This window comes from Rhamphochromis sp. 'chilingali' (genome assembly GCF_963969265.1).
Source record: "Rhamphochromis sp. 'chilingali' genome assembly, chromosome: 9".
In the NCBI taxonomy this organism is placed as follows: Eukaryota; Metazoa; Chordata; class Actinopteri; order Cichliformes; family Cichlidae; genus Rhamphochromis; species Rhamphochromis sp. 'chilingali'.
In genome coordinates this window covers 12,936,872-12,952,618 of record NC_137936.1, presented here as the reverse complement: position 1 = coordinate 12,952,618, position 15,747 = coordinate 12,936,872, and the positions used below count along the sequence as shown (strand labels likewise).

The window sequence follows — 15,747 nt, the reverse complement described above, 5'->3', positions numbered from 1 at the left end:
ATCCCTGAGTGTCTTTCATCTGTCCTTCCTATAGCGACTAGTGGTCCATGTTAGCTTTGCAAACATCTTAATTGTGTTAAATGAAGGAAAAAGGGGGGAAGATTAAAAACCATTAATGTGTGTTGTGTGAGGATATGCTATTCCCGGGACAGTGCTTTTGTTCACTTTGCCAAAGCAGAGCAGAGAGTTTCACCTTGAAACTCAATGCACACCAGAATCATTGTCATTGTGCCTACCTAAACCACTGCTGTCTCTCATTCTCACTGTCAAACTTGCTTTGCTCGTCTTTGCATTTCTTTTTGTGATTGCCTCTCTCCATCCTTCTTACTCTCTTTGTACGTCTCTCCCATTTTCTCTCTGTCTCTCTCGTGCTTTTCCCTTTGTAGCCCGGTTTCTCTTCATTGCTCTCCCTCTCTCTGTCTGTCTGTCTAAGCGTCAGATAATCTCACTGGGGGAGACTTTAGAGGACTCTCCATCTGTGTATAAATAGCTCTGGATGAATTATTGAGGGACCTGGGGTTGCTAATAATCCCGCAGGACCCATCTGACAATGACACAGAAGATGGAGGGAAAACAATTACGCAGGCTTTCTCCTTCAGAAGAGTGGGAATGGGGATGGGGGGTGGGGGGGAACTCCGCGGCCTCTGGGAGCCTCCTCACGGGGCCCAACATCTTGGCTAATAAACCCAATTAAGTCTCCGGAATCAATCGGAGCCCCGGGGGCGTCCTCTCTCTTCCTTCCCCGGACGGTGTGCAACAACAGGAAGTGTAATGATTCATGTTCCCCCTTCTGCATTTGGATCGTCCTCTCATCTCCATCTTGCAGGTTGGCAAGGCGGACGGGACAGGACAGGATGTCCGCTGAGGCAGGATAATAGGACAGGGAGAGGAAAGGAGAAGAGAGAGGCAGGTGGAGTGGCGAGGAGCTCAGAGGAATATTAATGGGAGTCTTTATCCTGTAAGTGTTTTACCAGGGGGATGAGACATGGGACCACTCCCATGACAGAATTCACTTTGTCTTCTTAGTGATACATGATTCATCCGGAGATGGATTCTTGATTAATCAGCTTTGCCTGGTCCTTGTCTGACTGTTGACCCTCTATCTATCTATCTATCTATCTATCTATCTATCTATCTATCTATCTATCTATCTATCTATCTATCTATCTATCTGTCTGTCTGTCTGTCTGTCTGTCTGTCTGTCTGTCTGTCTGTCTGTCTGTCTGTCTGTCTGTCTGTCTGTCTATCTATCTATCTATCTATCTATCTATCTATCTGTCTGTCTGTCTGTCTGTCTGTCTGTCTGTCTGTCTGTCTGTCTGTCTATCTATCTATCTATCTATCTATCTATCTATCTATCTATCTATCTATCTGTCTGTCTGTCTGTCTGTCTGTCTGTCTGTCTGTCTGTCTGTCTGTCTGTCTGTCTGTCTATCTATCTATCTATCTATCTATCTATCTATCTGTCTGTCTGTCTGTCTGTCTGTCTGTCTGTCTGTCTGTCTGTCTGTCTGTCTGTCTATCTATCTATCTATCTATCTATCTATCTATCTATCTATCTGTCTGTCTGTCTGTCTGTCTGTCTGTCTGTCTGTCTGTCTGTCTGTCTGTCTGTCTGTCTGTCTGTGAAAAAAGCATAATAAACTTTGCTGAAGTCTGAATGTTGAATTTATGTTCAGTTAATTTCAGTCAGTCAGTATCCCCATTCAAATCCACACAGCAACTTTTGAACATGTTAATTTTAGATCCATTAAGCGAGTGCAGCGTGAGCAGGTGTGACTCATGGTTCGTGTTTCACTGTCAGTTTTTTCCAAATAAGAAAAACCTACAAGTACCATTTCATAACAAAATCTCTTAGTAAAGCAGACTACAGATGATGAAAAAACATTGTGCACACAACTGTCACACACACTGGGCCGGTATAGTCTGTCTCTTAATGGTATTTATACACAAGAAACCAAAAAATCACCATCACCATCTATAAATCCTGTACTGCTGTGTAGTGCTGTTTTTGAAGGAGCGTTTTGGTGTCCCACAGTAGTCCAAACACTCCTTAAGAGGTTTTTCCACTGACTAAAGTATAATATTCCCATATAATACATTGAACTATAGTAACATGAGCTCAAAAATGCCCATTTGTTATCTGTCCCACATTGTTTTATTAGTCTCTGCCTCAATAAATTTCCCACAGTGACTGACCTGGTATGTCCGGGTTCAGACTTTAAGTTCGTCATAGGAGTCACTGCAGTTTTAATAATTCATATAATGAAAAGCTAAAATTAGTCCCCCCCAAAACATTTCCTGACAAAATGGCAGCGGCAGGATGGGAGTGAGGTGATTCGTCTGCCTGGATTTTTGGGACATTTAACGTCTGTGTTTTGCCATCAGGGGAGCTTTTAACAAGCTCATACAAGTGGGTGTTGGAGCATCCATGTTTCATGGGATGCACTCAGAGTGAGTGCTGTTTAAGAAGGTATTTTATTTTGTGCTATGAGAGCTGAAGCATCACATGCGTGCCTTTTCTGTGCACGCCTCACGTCATGCGATTGTATGAATATGTGGACGTTTTCAGTGCACTCAGGATAAGGGGGGGGAGTGGAGGTTGAGTGAGGGTTGTTGCAACTCTGTGTGTGTGTGTGTGTGTGTGTGTGTGTGTGTGTGTGTGTGTGTGTGTGTGTGTGTGTGTGTGTGTGTGTGGGGGCAGAGGGAGTTGACACTGTCCTAATGATGCATTTTCTACTCCATTGATTCAATGGCTGTGCTCTCCACTAAATCCTTCACATGCAACACATTAAAGCTGGCCCTTTTTCCTCCTTCACCGATCGATTAGCACAGCTTAGAGACGGCAACTCTGGCAAGCAGGGCGAGAGATGGGACTTGTTGTCTTCAGGGACTTACGCGCACACAAACACAAGCACAAACCATTTAAAAGTTCTCATTGTTTCTCACGCATGTATGTCACAATCAAAACAAAAGAAACAAACGAAAAAGGCTTTTTATTCATCTTTAGTTGTAATGTTAGAAGGCATCAGGTCAGCTCATCGTTACTCCCAGCTCATTACATACTGATGCATCGCTGTTCACTGTTCCTTTACTGTCATTGTTTTTTAATATCCAAAGTAGAAAAGCATTGAAGCATAGAAAGGTTAGATTAGGAGTCGGTGCTATAAATCAGATGGCCTTCAACCCTAAAAAGAACACATGAAAACAACCCTTTAACCACCTTAACCAGATGTTAAAAGGCAGACTCCCATCTGCTGCTTCTCCTGCGTATCCTTGGAGACGCTGACAAGTCCCATGACAGTGACAATCCCAATCATTTTCCTACAGTGTCATACCGCTTAGATGTGTAGGGACTTCTACTGAAGTCTAAAACACTACCCCGCTCATTGAAAACGACGTTGCATCGAGGGAAAAACGTTTTTAGTTTGCATGAATCTGTAATGTCGATTGTTTTTGTCTCCCTTTATTATCCCCCTAAAGGTACCACATTGAAATGTAAAGTTACCTGGTTTTAAAAGCTTCTATTATCTGAAATAAGGTTGTTTTTATTCCCACATCTTTCAGGGCAATCTGGGAGTAATTTATTCTGGGTATTTTTCACTGTGCTGCTTAAAATTCACATTCAAACCATGAGCAAGCTTTGATTTGCCTTGATGATTTAACAGTTTTGCAGAAAATGCCCAGTTATTAAAATTTATTTTACACCCCGAGTCAATCAGAACTTAGTATTCACACAGAATACAGTATAATGACTTTTATTTTACGATCTTCATATCCTCATCTCCAAAAGTAATTTAGTTACAACCGGAGTCCCCTTTATTGTTCAAAATGACTATGTCCTGCACTTTTAAGAATGGAAAAAAATATAACAGACGTACAGAAGTGCCGTCCCTCAGAGATTCATCCATCACCTGGTTATTAACATTTGCTCTATCTATTCCTGCTCTCTGCTTCCCTCAGTGGTACGCTTGTTGTGCGTTTCTATATTATGGATTCTTCCAGTTCCCCCCGAAGAGAGGGCTGAGGGATCTGCATATAGCTGCCTATGGGAGAGCTGAGACTGCTATTACACTCTATTACAAATGAATTCACCTCCTCTTTCATAACACTGCCCCTTAGTTCTGCCTCACTCTGCTGAAATAATATCATAATCAAGACCAACATTCATTCGTCCCCTGAAACAACTCCTGAATTTTTAAGGCCTCTTTCACGCAGTGAAAAAAAAAGATGCTCGATTTGAGCAACTGAGTTATTTTTTTCCACTCGTACACTCAGTTCTGTTCTCTGAGCTCGTAGTGTGGGCTTCAAAGTGCTTTTTTTTTTTTTCATTTAATCAGCGATTACAGCAGCCAATTAAAGATTTTAAGACGATACAGGAGAAAGTTGGCGTGTTCCCGGAGACCTTGGCTGTGTCCCCTAAAATAGCCTCTATCCTCTGTCTCTTTCTTCCTTGGTGAGTAATGATCTGAAAGGTCAGCAAAGGTGAAGGGGATATGAGCGGCTGCTGCTCACTTTATTGAATTACTATTCCTCGCAGAACCAAAAGTGAGGGGGCTTGTCTGGGCTTTTACGTTTCGATATCAGATTTACTTGGAGATATGTGACTTTTTTTTCTTTTTTTCTCAAGTCTGCCACTTTAAGTCATCCTAAACATTTCCCTGTATACATATGCATTAGAGAAATGGCGAGAATGATTCTGCAGCGAATAAAGATAAGATGGGAATATAGCTATAGAGACATGGTTTTAATAGCTGTGTTTATTTTTTATTTTTTTAAAGCAGTTTTTTTCCTCTGCATTGCAAGTATTAACTTTACTCTTTTAATTTTATTGCATTTGAAAACCAGATACAGACTGAATAGCAATTGTATGGCTCATACCGAGTGTCCCAGTTACAGCAGTACAAGGGCAACTGTATCGTTGAGAAACTCTTTTAATATAACACTTATTAGTATTCCACTTTTGCACTCAGTGCTACTCATTTTCACCATACGACTAAAAGACCAAGGCTTTATATGCCATTTCTCTGAACACAATAAGTCAAGAATTTTTGTCTTTACTCTGACCCATTTCAAGAGTGAATTGAAGAGCGTTATCTAAGCCTCAGCACTCACAGAAATCCAGTCAGAACGTTCTTGTCTTAAGGTCAATCTTTTAAAAAGGAGAAAAAAAACATTCCTCTGTTTATTGAGCAAAGTCTGTCCTTGGTCAACCCTTTCAGGTGAAGATAAGTGCTAACAGAAGTGAGGTAGGGGGAGACGTGGAGATTTCTATTGACTGACTGAAATTGGACAGCCTCAAACAAAGTTTCATGCCAAAGTTTTTCAAGGCAGAGTTCCAGGGATTTCAGCTGTGCCGTGGATAAAGCTTTTTAATGCTATTGACTCTTTTTAGGCTCTTACCAAGTTGTTCTGAAATATTTAAATGATCACTGGGAGTTTCTCCTCATCTGTAGCTGGGAATAAAAGGAGGGAGAGAGAGGGAGAGCGAGAGGAGGGAACTTTTTATGTCCGCCTTTTACAATCCCTGAATTAATAGGCAGAAGATAATTAGAGAACTCTGTACAATAACATTGTCCCTCAAGTTTTTTAGTCTTGGGTGGCATCAGGCAGTGTATGCTGGTAAAAAGTGATTCATGTGTCCGGTAACAGTGCTGAGCACTAATTCATTAGTCCTTTTAATTTTAGTAGGATTATAATTAGTTTCAAAGGAGAATTTGAAGAATGGTGTGTCCCCAACCTGGGCCATGGATGTCACAGAGATCACGGTCGCTATATTGTTTCTGGGAATCTGAGGGTTTTAATTACCTTTACACCCAGTTTACACGTTAAATATGTCGACAGTCTTTAGTTATTAAAAAATAAATAATGAAGTAGCATATAGATACATTTTTAGTATTTGTTTAACATTTGTTCGAATTGCTATAGCATGGAGGTTAGCTCTGGTGCCTCGTAGCAAGAAGGTCTTGGGTTCAAATCCACCATCTGTCCTGAGCCTTTCTGTGTGGAGTTTGCGTGTTCTTCCAATGTCGCATGAGTTCTCTCCAGTTACTCTGGCATGCTCTCACAGTCCAAAGACACACAGTTGGTGGAGTTAATTGGTGATTCTAAATTGCCCATAGGTGTGGTTGTCTATAGTAGCTGGGACCCTGAATTAGATAAGTGGATCAGAATGGACTGGTGAACTGATAAATCTATGTTGCTACTTACTAACGAGGTAAACTGTTAGATTGGATGAAATGGCAACATATGTACGTCTACATGTAACATACCACATCCTCAAAACCAGGAAAGGTTGTGTGGATTCCTTCTATTTAAAAAAAAAGTTAGCAACAGATTACAGCACTTAGCTCCTCATGAGCTAAAATATAACCCAAAAAAATCAAATATCTGATTTGCATAACACAAGTTGGATTGAAGCACTCGTTTCAAATCGGGGGTAATGTTAGCCAAAGTCCTGACTTGATACTCGGCATCAGTCATTGAAATGAAGCTTAGCTTAATAAGGAGAATCTGTTTCCATTCAAATGTGCGCATTACATGTTTGAGCAATTCTCCTCTTCACTGCCACTTTCCCACTTCCACTTTACTGTCAAAGTCATTGCAACTTTGCGGTCCAATGATTTTCTTGCCCTCTTATCCAAGACGATCAGTCCACCATCCCTATTCTCTCTGCACATAGCTCTTCTGTCTTCCTGCCTTTCAACTGTCTTTGCATTCCGCTCCATCTCCACCTCATCCTGGATAATCAGAGAGTAACACGAAGTCTCCATCAGCCATCTGCTTACCCTGCTCCATCACCAGCATCTAGACTCTGGGGTCCTGTCCCATTTCCTACTTTTGTTCAGGACACCGCTCTGCTATGTTGCATTATCGGTATCTAATCGCTAAACTCCTCTAGATTCATATATAATGTATATACAGGATAATGTTCTTTGGTATGAATGATCCCTCCTCGTTGAGTTATCTTTTACAACAGAATGTTTAAACAAACAATGAATCAGTCCCATTGGCAACTTGTTGGGCAACCCATTGGCAAAGGCAGCTCATCAAATTTGGGTTTTCCAAATCAACAAGGTCAAAGCTCCATGTGGTCCAACACAGCTGTCGTTTAAATAAGGTCTGGTGATGGCAGATTTCTTTCTTCTTCCTCCACCAGAAAGTATTCAGCCTCCACCATTCCCCTGCTGCTTTCTTTCATCTTCTCTCATTTCCTTCCCCATATTTCTCTCTCTCTCTCTCTTTCCCTCCCTCCCTCTTTCGCTGTCTCTCGCTCGTTTTCTGTTTCTCTCCCTCTCAGTGGGTGTGTGTCCCTTTAGGGTGTCTGCTGCAGTTGAGATAAGAAGCGAGTGTAGGACACAGGGGGATGGTGTTCACAGAAGCTAGGTGATCTTATCTACTCTCTCTCCCTCTCCGTCTCTTACCGAGCATCCCTCGCTGTTCTGTTTTTCCTCTCTGCTGTTCTCCTCCCCCTCTTTCTTTTTGCCCTTCTTTCCATCTTCCATCGTCTCTCTCTCTCCTCTCCTCTCACACACACACACGCACACATACATTCTCTCAGATCCCCCTCTGCGCTTCTGTTGATTTGAATTTGAAGTGATGGGAAACCAAATTGGCAGCATTGACAGCAGAAACAAACAGCTTATCTCTCTCTCCTGGGCCAATATGGATCTTAGTCAGATACTAGAGCTGCTGCCAGCATCTGACTTGTGACAATGATGATAAATTGAACATTTGTTGACTGTCACTTTTCATGTGTGTGTTGGCGTGCATGCGTATGTGTTTGTGTATTTAGTCATGTTAGAGCATCCATCTCTCATACGTGAGTGGATCTAAATAAATGTACTTAGCACATCTTTCATTTTCTTCTATATTACAGTATGCTCTACTTAATACGAGACAGCTATAATATGTAGCTATTTCCAGGTTAAGTTTTAATGTACAAAATGCACAGTGATCACACGGGTTAATATGTAGTAATCCAGCATGTCTTTGGTTGCTTTTACTCTCAGAGTTACATCTGCTGTTGTGATTGGGTAGATTATAAAATGTGGGGAAGGCAGGTGCATTTGAATAAATGGAAATTATGATTTCATAAATAAAATAGATTTACATTTTGTTTTTGTTTGGGAATAAAATACTAAGTGGTGTATTTTATTGGTGATTAGATCACCTAGTTCCTCCACTCTGCATGCCAAAGTGTCTTTGCAGGCAAACAAATACATAACTAACATTATGCAGCCTGTCTTCTAATGTTGCACATTCTGTTCTATATACAGTAAATGCAATTCATCACTGTGGGTGTGAAACAGTCAAAACTTTCTGGGAACCTCTGGAGCAAACTGTTTAGCTGAAATATGAAATAATCTCCATATCTGCATCGCAATGTTACATATTCACACACTGCTAATAATTAAAAAATGTTAATGTAAAATGTCATCATGAGTATTTTAGCTTTTGCTACTTAGGTGTATTTTGTGAGTAAAAATTCATTTTTAACATTGCATTTCTGTTCTTGCTTAAAGTAAGCCAAAGGAGTACGTCTTCCTATGTTGAATACGCTGATTGCTGTAGGTGACTGTGCTCCAAACATGTGAATGAGCGTCAGACGTGTGAATCAGAGGCTTGCGTGTCCTTCCTTTGGGACAGCAACGGCATGTAGTGCTAACACGACAGGCCCGGAGAGGACAAGGAGGTAGCCAAGCTGTCAGCGGCCAGCTCCCACTTCGCCTAATGAGAGAGAGGCACGTTAATTAAAAACACCAACAAGCAGAGCTCCCTGGGGTCCCACCATCAGGGCGACCTGGGGTTAAAGACACAGAGCAGAGAGGATGGAAGCTGCTCTCCTTCCACATACTGTACATGATGTTACCCTCAACAACAAATAGCCCCCAGTATTTAAAAAGGACAAAGAGCTTCGAGAAGGGGGTGCATTATTTAAAATGCACTGTGTTTTGGTCTTTGGTCTGTAAGTAGGGGTCTATGATAATCATCTCAGACTTAGGTGCTGATGTTCTCAAAACAAACTATGTACCTTTGTTCTTACAGATTGGAAACAGCAATAACAATAAATATATTATATGCACTATGAAATATTTTCTTGCTGCTGTGATATAATGATTTTGAATACCTCTATAATCGCTTTTTTGGAAAATTCCCAGATATTGTAATGCAACAAGTCCAAAGGCTAATTGTGCACATTTGGTTCTTTCCCTGATTGTGACTGAAATGAGTGTAAATGAAGAATATTTACATTTTTCCCACAACCTGGATGTGAGCAAACACCCAAAATACCTGTGCGTACAGTATGAGCTCAAATTGCGCATCAACCTATTGTGCAATTGTCTCTGTGAGCGTTTTATTAATCTGTCAAACACATGAATCATTAGGCTTGATCTGTAGATTGACAGTTTGTCAGCTCTCTGACAGTGGTGTGTGCCTCACTGTCAGCGGGGGGTGGCAAGGGAACAGCGCGCACGTTCCCCCACGGCTTCTTCTTCCTTGCCTCCTGCGTCTCCATCTTCTCTCCACCCCCACATGTCAGCCCAGGTGCTAACAAAACCGAGGATTGTGGGTAGTCTTGGAACATATGGAGCAGGGAGATGGAGAAATGAAGAGTGGAGGGAGTAAAGTAGAGGGAGGGTGGGTAAGAGAGAGAGAGAAAGAAGCTGTCAGGCTGTCTATCCCTGTCACAACAGCCAGAAGAGTGCGATGGACGAATGGATAACTGCTATTTCAGGCTGCCAGGGAGAAAGCTCAGTCAGATTTGATGTGTTGATGGGGGCATGGTGGCTCTCGCGCAACAGAATACACAAATCATCACACGTTGACGCAAATTTTAGTCCCACTTATTTCCCTTCTGCATGCAAGTGGATTGCATTCGCGGTCGCAGAAATATTCAATTTGTTCAGTCACCGAAATGCTGTTTATTGTGGACACACAAGCACGAACAAATTCCCTCTGCGGCCATGTAGACAGAGTTTCAGAGCTATGGCTGCAGGCTTACTCCGTGTGGTTGTGCGTGTGTGTGTGTGTGTGTGTGTGTGTGTGTGTGTGTGTGTGTGTGTGTGTGTGTGTGTGTGTGTGTGTGTGTGTGTGTGTTGTTTTTAGCTATTTGCTGATGATTGGTGCATCCCCCTCCCGTAGCTGTCTCTCCTCTGTCCCCAGTTCACATAACATAATTGTGTCTTTCTCTCTTGCTGTATTTCAGGCTGTGCCTTCCTCACCTACTGTGCCAGAGAGTCAGCCCTGAAAGCCCAGAATGCATTGCACGAGCAGAAGACCCTGCCAGGAGTAAGTCGCACACAAGAAAAGACATGCCAAGCCAGAAGCGAAATCTTACATAAACACGTCTTGGATTCAGTCGCACACAAACACAGATGCTCATTTTAGCATATAATGACTTATATTTATTTCAGATCAAAGAGGAGACTCTGTCTTTGCCATGCCTGCCATGTAGTGCTTATCACTGGCTATACACCACACTTCTTTCTCTTAAAGATCTTTTTTTTCATCTGCCACCCCCCCCCCCTCTCCTTTCACTGCCTCCCTCTCTCTTCACTTTGACAGTCACACATACACAAACCCATAGGGATAAACCACACGGCATCACATCATAGGCATACTATTTATAGTCCTTTCTCCAGTTTGTGTAAATGAGTGTGTGTCTGTGCGTGTGCATGCGCCCATGTGTGTGGGCAAGTGTGTAGAGAGATAGACGGAGAGAAGGAGAGAGGAATGAAAATCTGGTAGATGTAGACTCTTTCTACATTTATGTGCACACTCTGCATTAAGTCCCAGGCTGGCAGCGAAACAGGAGTGCATTGTGAATGCATATCAAGAGAGCACATCTTTTACGACAGATGTCCGTCCACGTGCTGCGGCCGCTGCTGTTCACACGCACATGCAGCTGGAAGCAAAACATGCGCGTCTGAATGCTCGACTTCTATTTTTGCATGACAGGATGAGGAAGTTTTCACTTTGTCACAGAGAAGATGCAGATTTTCAGTTTGTAGTAGTGTGCGCATGCGAGTCTGAGGGTTTTATCAGCAATGTGAGCTCTTCCCTTGGCGCACACATGATTTTATTATTACATATGTGTGTTGTGTGTGTGTGCATGTGTCTGTCTCTGTCACACGCTTTGATTAGTACGTGCATGCTCCCCGATGCCTGAGTGTGAGCGTGAACATGGATGCGTAGCCGGCATTAGCTACGCATATGTGTGCGTGTGTGTGAGTCTTAGGAAGTTTTGATGCGTTTCTGTCAGGCCTGGCTCGGTTTGCTCTGTTCGTTTTTAATGACGCCTCCAGGGAAGCTGACAGTCGCCGTGTTGAGCGCACAGCCTTTGATGTGAGTGATTATGACATCACAGACGTGCAGTCAAGAAGAGCGGAGGAGTGGGGATCCGTGCTCTCAGTCTTTTTTTCTTTTTTTTTACTTCCCAGTGGCATATTATTCAGAAAGAAAGAGGGAGGGAGAGACAGAGACACGAGGAGAGAGAGGAGGAGAGATTAAATATTTGGCCAAAACCAGAATGCGATTTTGTGTTCACACAAAGTGTGCTGCCGATTGATGTTTTTGCCTTTGTTGCTATTGTTTGACACAGACCAGAATATGTGGTTCACAAAAACATTTTTTGAGGATTCTGCCTTTCCATCTTGAAGGGACTATGTTTGGCTTCACATGCTACATAGAAATGCATCACCAGCAAATTACTGTAACCAGTCGCTTGTAATTAATATTGTTTTTAGAAGGAAGATGCCAATTAGAGATGCCTTTGGCAGTTTAGGACAGTCTGTGTTTGACCTATGGCGAGAGCTAGATAAACACAGGCAGGCTATAGGACAGACCTAGATGTTTAACAAACCCTGAAGCAGAGAATTCAGACAGGCAGACCAGGAGACTGTCTTTTGTTGCTGGTGAAGGTAAATCCAGCAAAACAGAATAAATGAGTTCATTAGAAATAGAGCGAGGACTTGGCCCTGGGAAAGGCAGTGGGACGTTTTATGGCGCACAGCTACACCCTCTTACTTCCATTCCTTCATTCAGTGTTGTTTTTCTTCCTACCTACCTTCTTCACTCGCTCTCCTTCTATCCTCTATCAATCCCCCCACTCACAGGCCAACACAACCAAAACCCGGCAAATGAAATCTCCTTTCTACCCTGTTAAAGCCTCTTTCCCCTTCACTTTGTGTCCTGATGCGCTTTTTTCCGTCAAAGTTGCTCCCCAGCTCTTACATTTAAAAAGTTTTCTGCCGTCCTTTTTTTTTTTCTTTCCGTGCTGCCAGGTGAGCTGAGAGAAGAGGGGATTTGACTTCCTAGTGGAAATGCCCTGTAAGCATGGCTGTAGGCTGTTCGTGTAGCTCAGACAAAGTACTAAGGGATGCCTGATGTGAATGTGCACGCACACATGAGCGTAAGCATGTGCGTGTGCGCGCGACCGAGCGGGTGCAGTGTCAGGAGAGACTTTGGGTAAACAAGTGACAAGCAGAAATACTGATGTTAAAGTGACGCTGACATTGTACTACTGGTGATAGATGACAAATTGTTTTCACATTGCTCATTCCATTATAGCACTACAAACTACAGGTACACAGGATTATGCTGATGGAGAATATGTGTCTGCTAGCGTAATTAAATCAGCTCTACTGACAAGTGACACAGAAGCTGCTGAACATTCAAAATATTCAAGACATGGATCCAGTATTGGAATGATAAACCAACGCAGTGCAAAGGGAGCAAAGTCAGCAAGTAAAGAGTGAAAGACTCTCTTGAAGCGTGGATGGATCACTGAACAGTCAATAGGTCATGGAGCAAGAAATGACTGCTATTGATTATTGTGTTGTATATAATAGTCTTATTTTTGGTTCAAAAAGCAAACGCTTTGGTAAAAAGTGTATCAGTTTGCTTTTGATGTTCAAACTTGATTGAGCAATCAGTTAAATTTAATATTTTTTTGTTGACATTCAACTACAAAGCGTGTATTTTGCAGGCACTTTAGGCACTGTTTTAGGCATGAGTACCACAGTGTGTGGGTCTGCTGTGTCAGAATTTTATTAATCAACACCATGAGAAAAATACTGATCTACACGTGAAACAGCAGGCCATCTGCAGCAGTTTAGCGTTACGGTAAGCTTTCACAGTTACCATAAATGCAAACGTACCATGTAGTTATGACTGTTCCAGATTTTGACAATTCTTGTTCAATATGGCTACATTTTCAACATAATGGGAAATATGCCTGTGAAAAAGATTTTCCCTTTTTTGAGGTAAACAGACAACAAGCACATAAATGGACAGAACAAAAAAAAAAGGGGGGGGGGGGGGGGGGGCGCGTCCCAAACGCCAGGCCCTGACTGCCACAGTTATGATCCTGCGCTCCAGTTTCAGACTCGTACTATGGCAAGAAACATTAAAAAGCTCCTGTATTGATTCTGGCAAAAGAAGAGCCCTCACGAGTGGGAAGATGTATTCTTGTGTGTGCACGTGCATGCGGGTGTGCATTTACGTGTGGGTCACGGGGTGGAGTTGCAGCGCTAGCACTAGCACATGTGCTCATGAAACACTGCACAAAGACTCGCCAGCAGATTCTGGCAAACATAAAAACACTAACACCCTCAACACACGCAGAAAAGACATACATATATATATATATATATATATATATATATATATATATATATATATATATATATATATATATATATATATATATATATATATATATATATATATATATATATATATATATATATATATATATATATATATATATATATATATATATATGGGCCAGTGCACTACCAAGTGCCCCCCACACAGGGCACAGAGGGAGCTCGCACTCTCGCATACATAGCGCTGAGCTCAAAGTTAGAAAATAATGCATACAAATACACACAAACAGGTACAAAACACCCCACACACATGCACTCACACTCCAAACACTTCTCTTGTAACTGCAATACAACACCCCTCATAAGCACTTCCATTCAAAAACATGATACTCCGATACACACAGAAAGACAGAGAGAGCGAAAGAAATAGGGAGAAAGTAAAAGAGAGAGAGAGAGCAAGAGAGTGAGAGAAATACGGCGTCGATTGACTCTCACTGTAATAGTGAGCCAGATGAGAAAATATAGAACACTGTGAATCAATGCGTCATTTCAGAGCGCTTTCACACACACACACACAAACACACACATAAACACACAGAGTTTTCAGCCCAGGGGCAAACAAACAACAGAAATCACAGGAAAGCAAATGAATAGCAGGATGGAGGAAAGAGGAAGGGGTGGATGATGGCAGATTGGAAAGAGTGGGTGGATGGAGGGAGTGAAAGGAGAGGTATAGTCGGGGTGCCTCCATACCGAATGATTTGTGTCTGTTTCTTTTTCAACCCACCCACCACCACCCCCGCTTTCAATCCTTGCTCTCAGTCGAGATAATGCCAAGGCAAAAAAAAAAAAAAAAAATCCATGCCATTGATTGGCTCCTGCGACCCAGTTTCATGGCAGCTTTTTCTCAATAAGTTGCCCTCATTGGTCAATAACTGCCAAGCTCCCCAGGTGACATGGGTGAAGAGGTGTTTGGATGGCGGGGTTTTTGGTGGTGCTCAGTTATGATTTGTGTACAAGTACTGTAGTTCAGTCCTTCTTGTAGATTTAGATTTATGGCTCAGCGTGCGGGAGGCATAGCTACACGTCCACATGAATAATGCCACAGACCCTGGAGCTAAAATATCCCCGCTCTCTCCCCAAGCTATCACCTCATCAACTATCCTAATCACCCCTATCCAAAAGAAAACCATTTGCCCCATAAGGTGCTCCATTTAATGAATGCACAGTCATTGAAAGAATGCCGGGGTGATGCACAAGCAAGTTTTAGCTTGAAACGACTTCTCCTCACACACACACACACACACGCACATACAGATTTTAGTCAACTCATAGACATAATGAGCAACTTATTTCAGTCTCACATTGCCTAAGATGAAAAAGAAAATAGCAGCATGCATTGGCAGTAGTCTGGATGAAGAAACAGTAGACTGTACCCAGCGTCCACACCAGAGCAAAGCTTTTAAGTGAGGCGGTAGGCAGCCGGAATCTGGCAGGTCATAAGCCTGCAATAAAAATTTAAATGAGTCTCCCCAAACAGACAGTAGAAAAGCAGAAAGACTTTCTGTAAATAGTGTTTGTAATAAATTCAGAGGTAAACAGAGATTTCAGTTTGTTGAAAAACTTAATTTTGTAAGTTCTTATTTCTAACAATTTACGTTTTAGAGGTGCTATAGTCTGTTTTTTATGCTCTGTGGCTTTTTGTTCTTTGGATTACACTCTCAGTTTCAGTCTTGATGCTTCAGCATACAATAATATTTAGGACAATAGCGTGGGTCAAACTTTTTGGCAGTAGCTTGGGATCGTCGCCTTCTGTCATTCAATGGAGCAATGTCCCAAAGCCAGGGCCAAAAAGACATTGTTCATGGTTTGTTGTGGAAAAACATAACTGCTAAACTCCATAAATGTCTTTGGGATGAACTGAAAAAGTCTCTGTCCGCCAGGCCTTATCACCCAAACACCAGTAACGATAATGTTCCTGTGCCGAAACAGGCCCATATTCCTGCAGCCGGGTTCCCAGCTCAACCTCCACTGAAGAATGGCGGCTAACAGAGCAGCAGAATAATGCCATTGGTTTTGGTTTTGATTGATTAACTGATTGATTTGTGCCCTGAACTACATGGCGCTATGTCCA

At 42.2% G+C, this 15,747-nt stretch overlaps 1 protein-coding gene across 16 annotated transcripts in view; it reads left to right on the top strand.

The window, feature by feature from the left end:
- celf4 (CUGBP, Elav-like family member 4) overlaps positions 1-15,747 on the top strand; it is a 91,309-nt gene that overhangs the window by 13,724 nt on the left and 61,838 nt on the right. For all 16 annotated transcript variants that reach the window (XM_080890490.1, XM_080890489.1, XM_080890493.1 and 13 more), the window contains exon 2: positions 10,211-10,293. In XM_080890490.1, the coding sequence (XP_080746616.1) occupies positions 10,211-10,293 (83 nt within the window). The remainder of the gene's footprint in view (positions 1-10,210; positions 10,294-15,747) is intronic.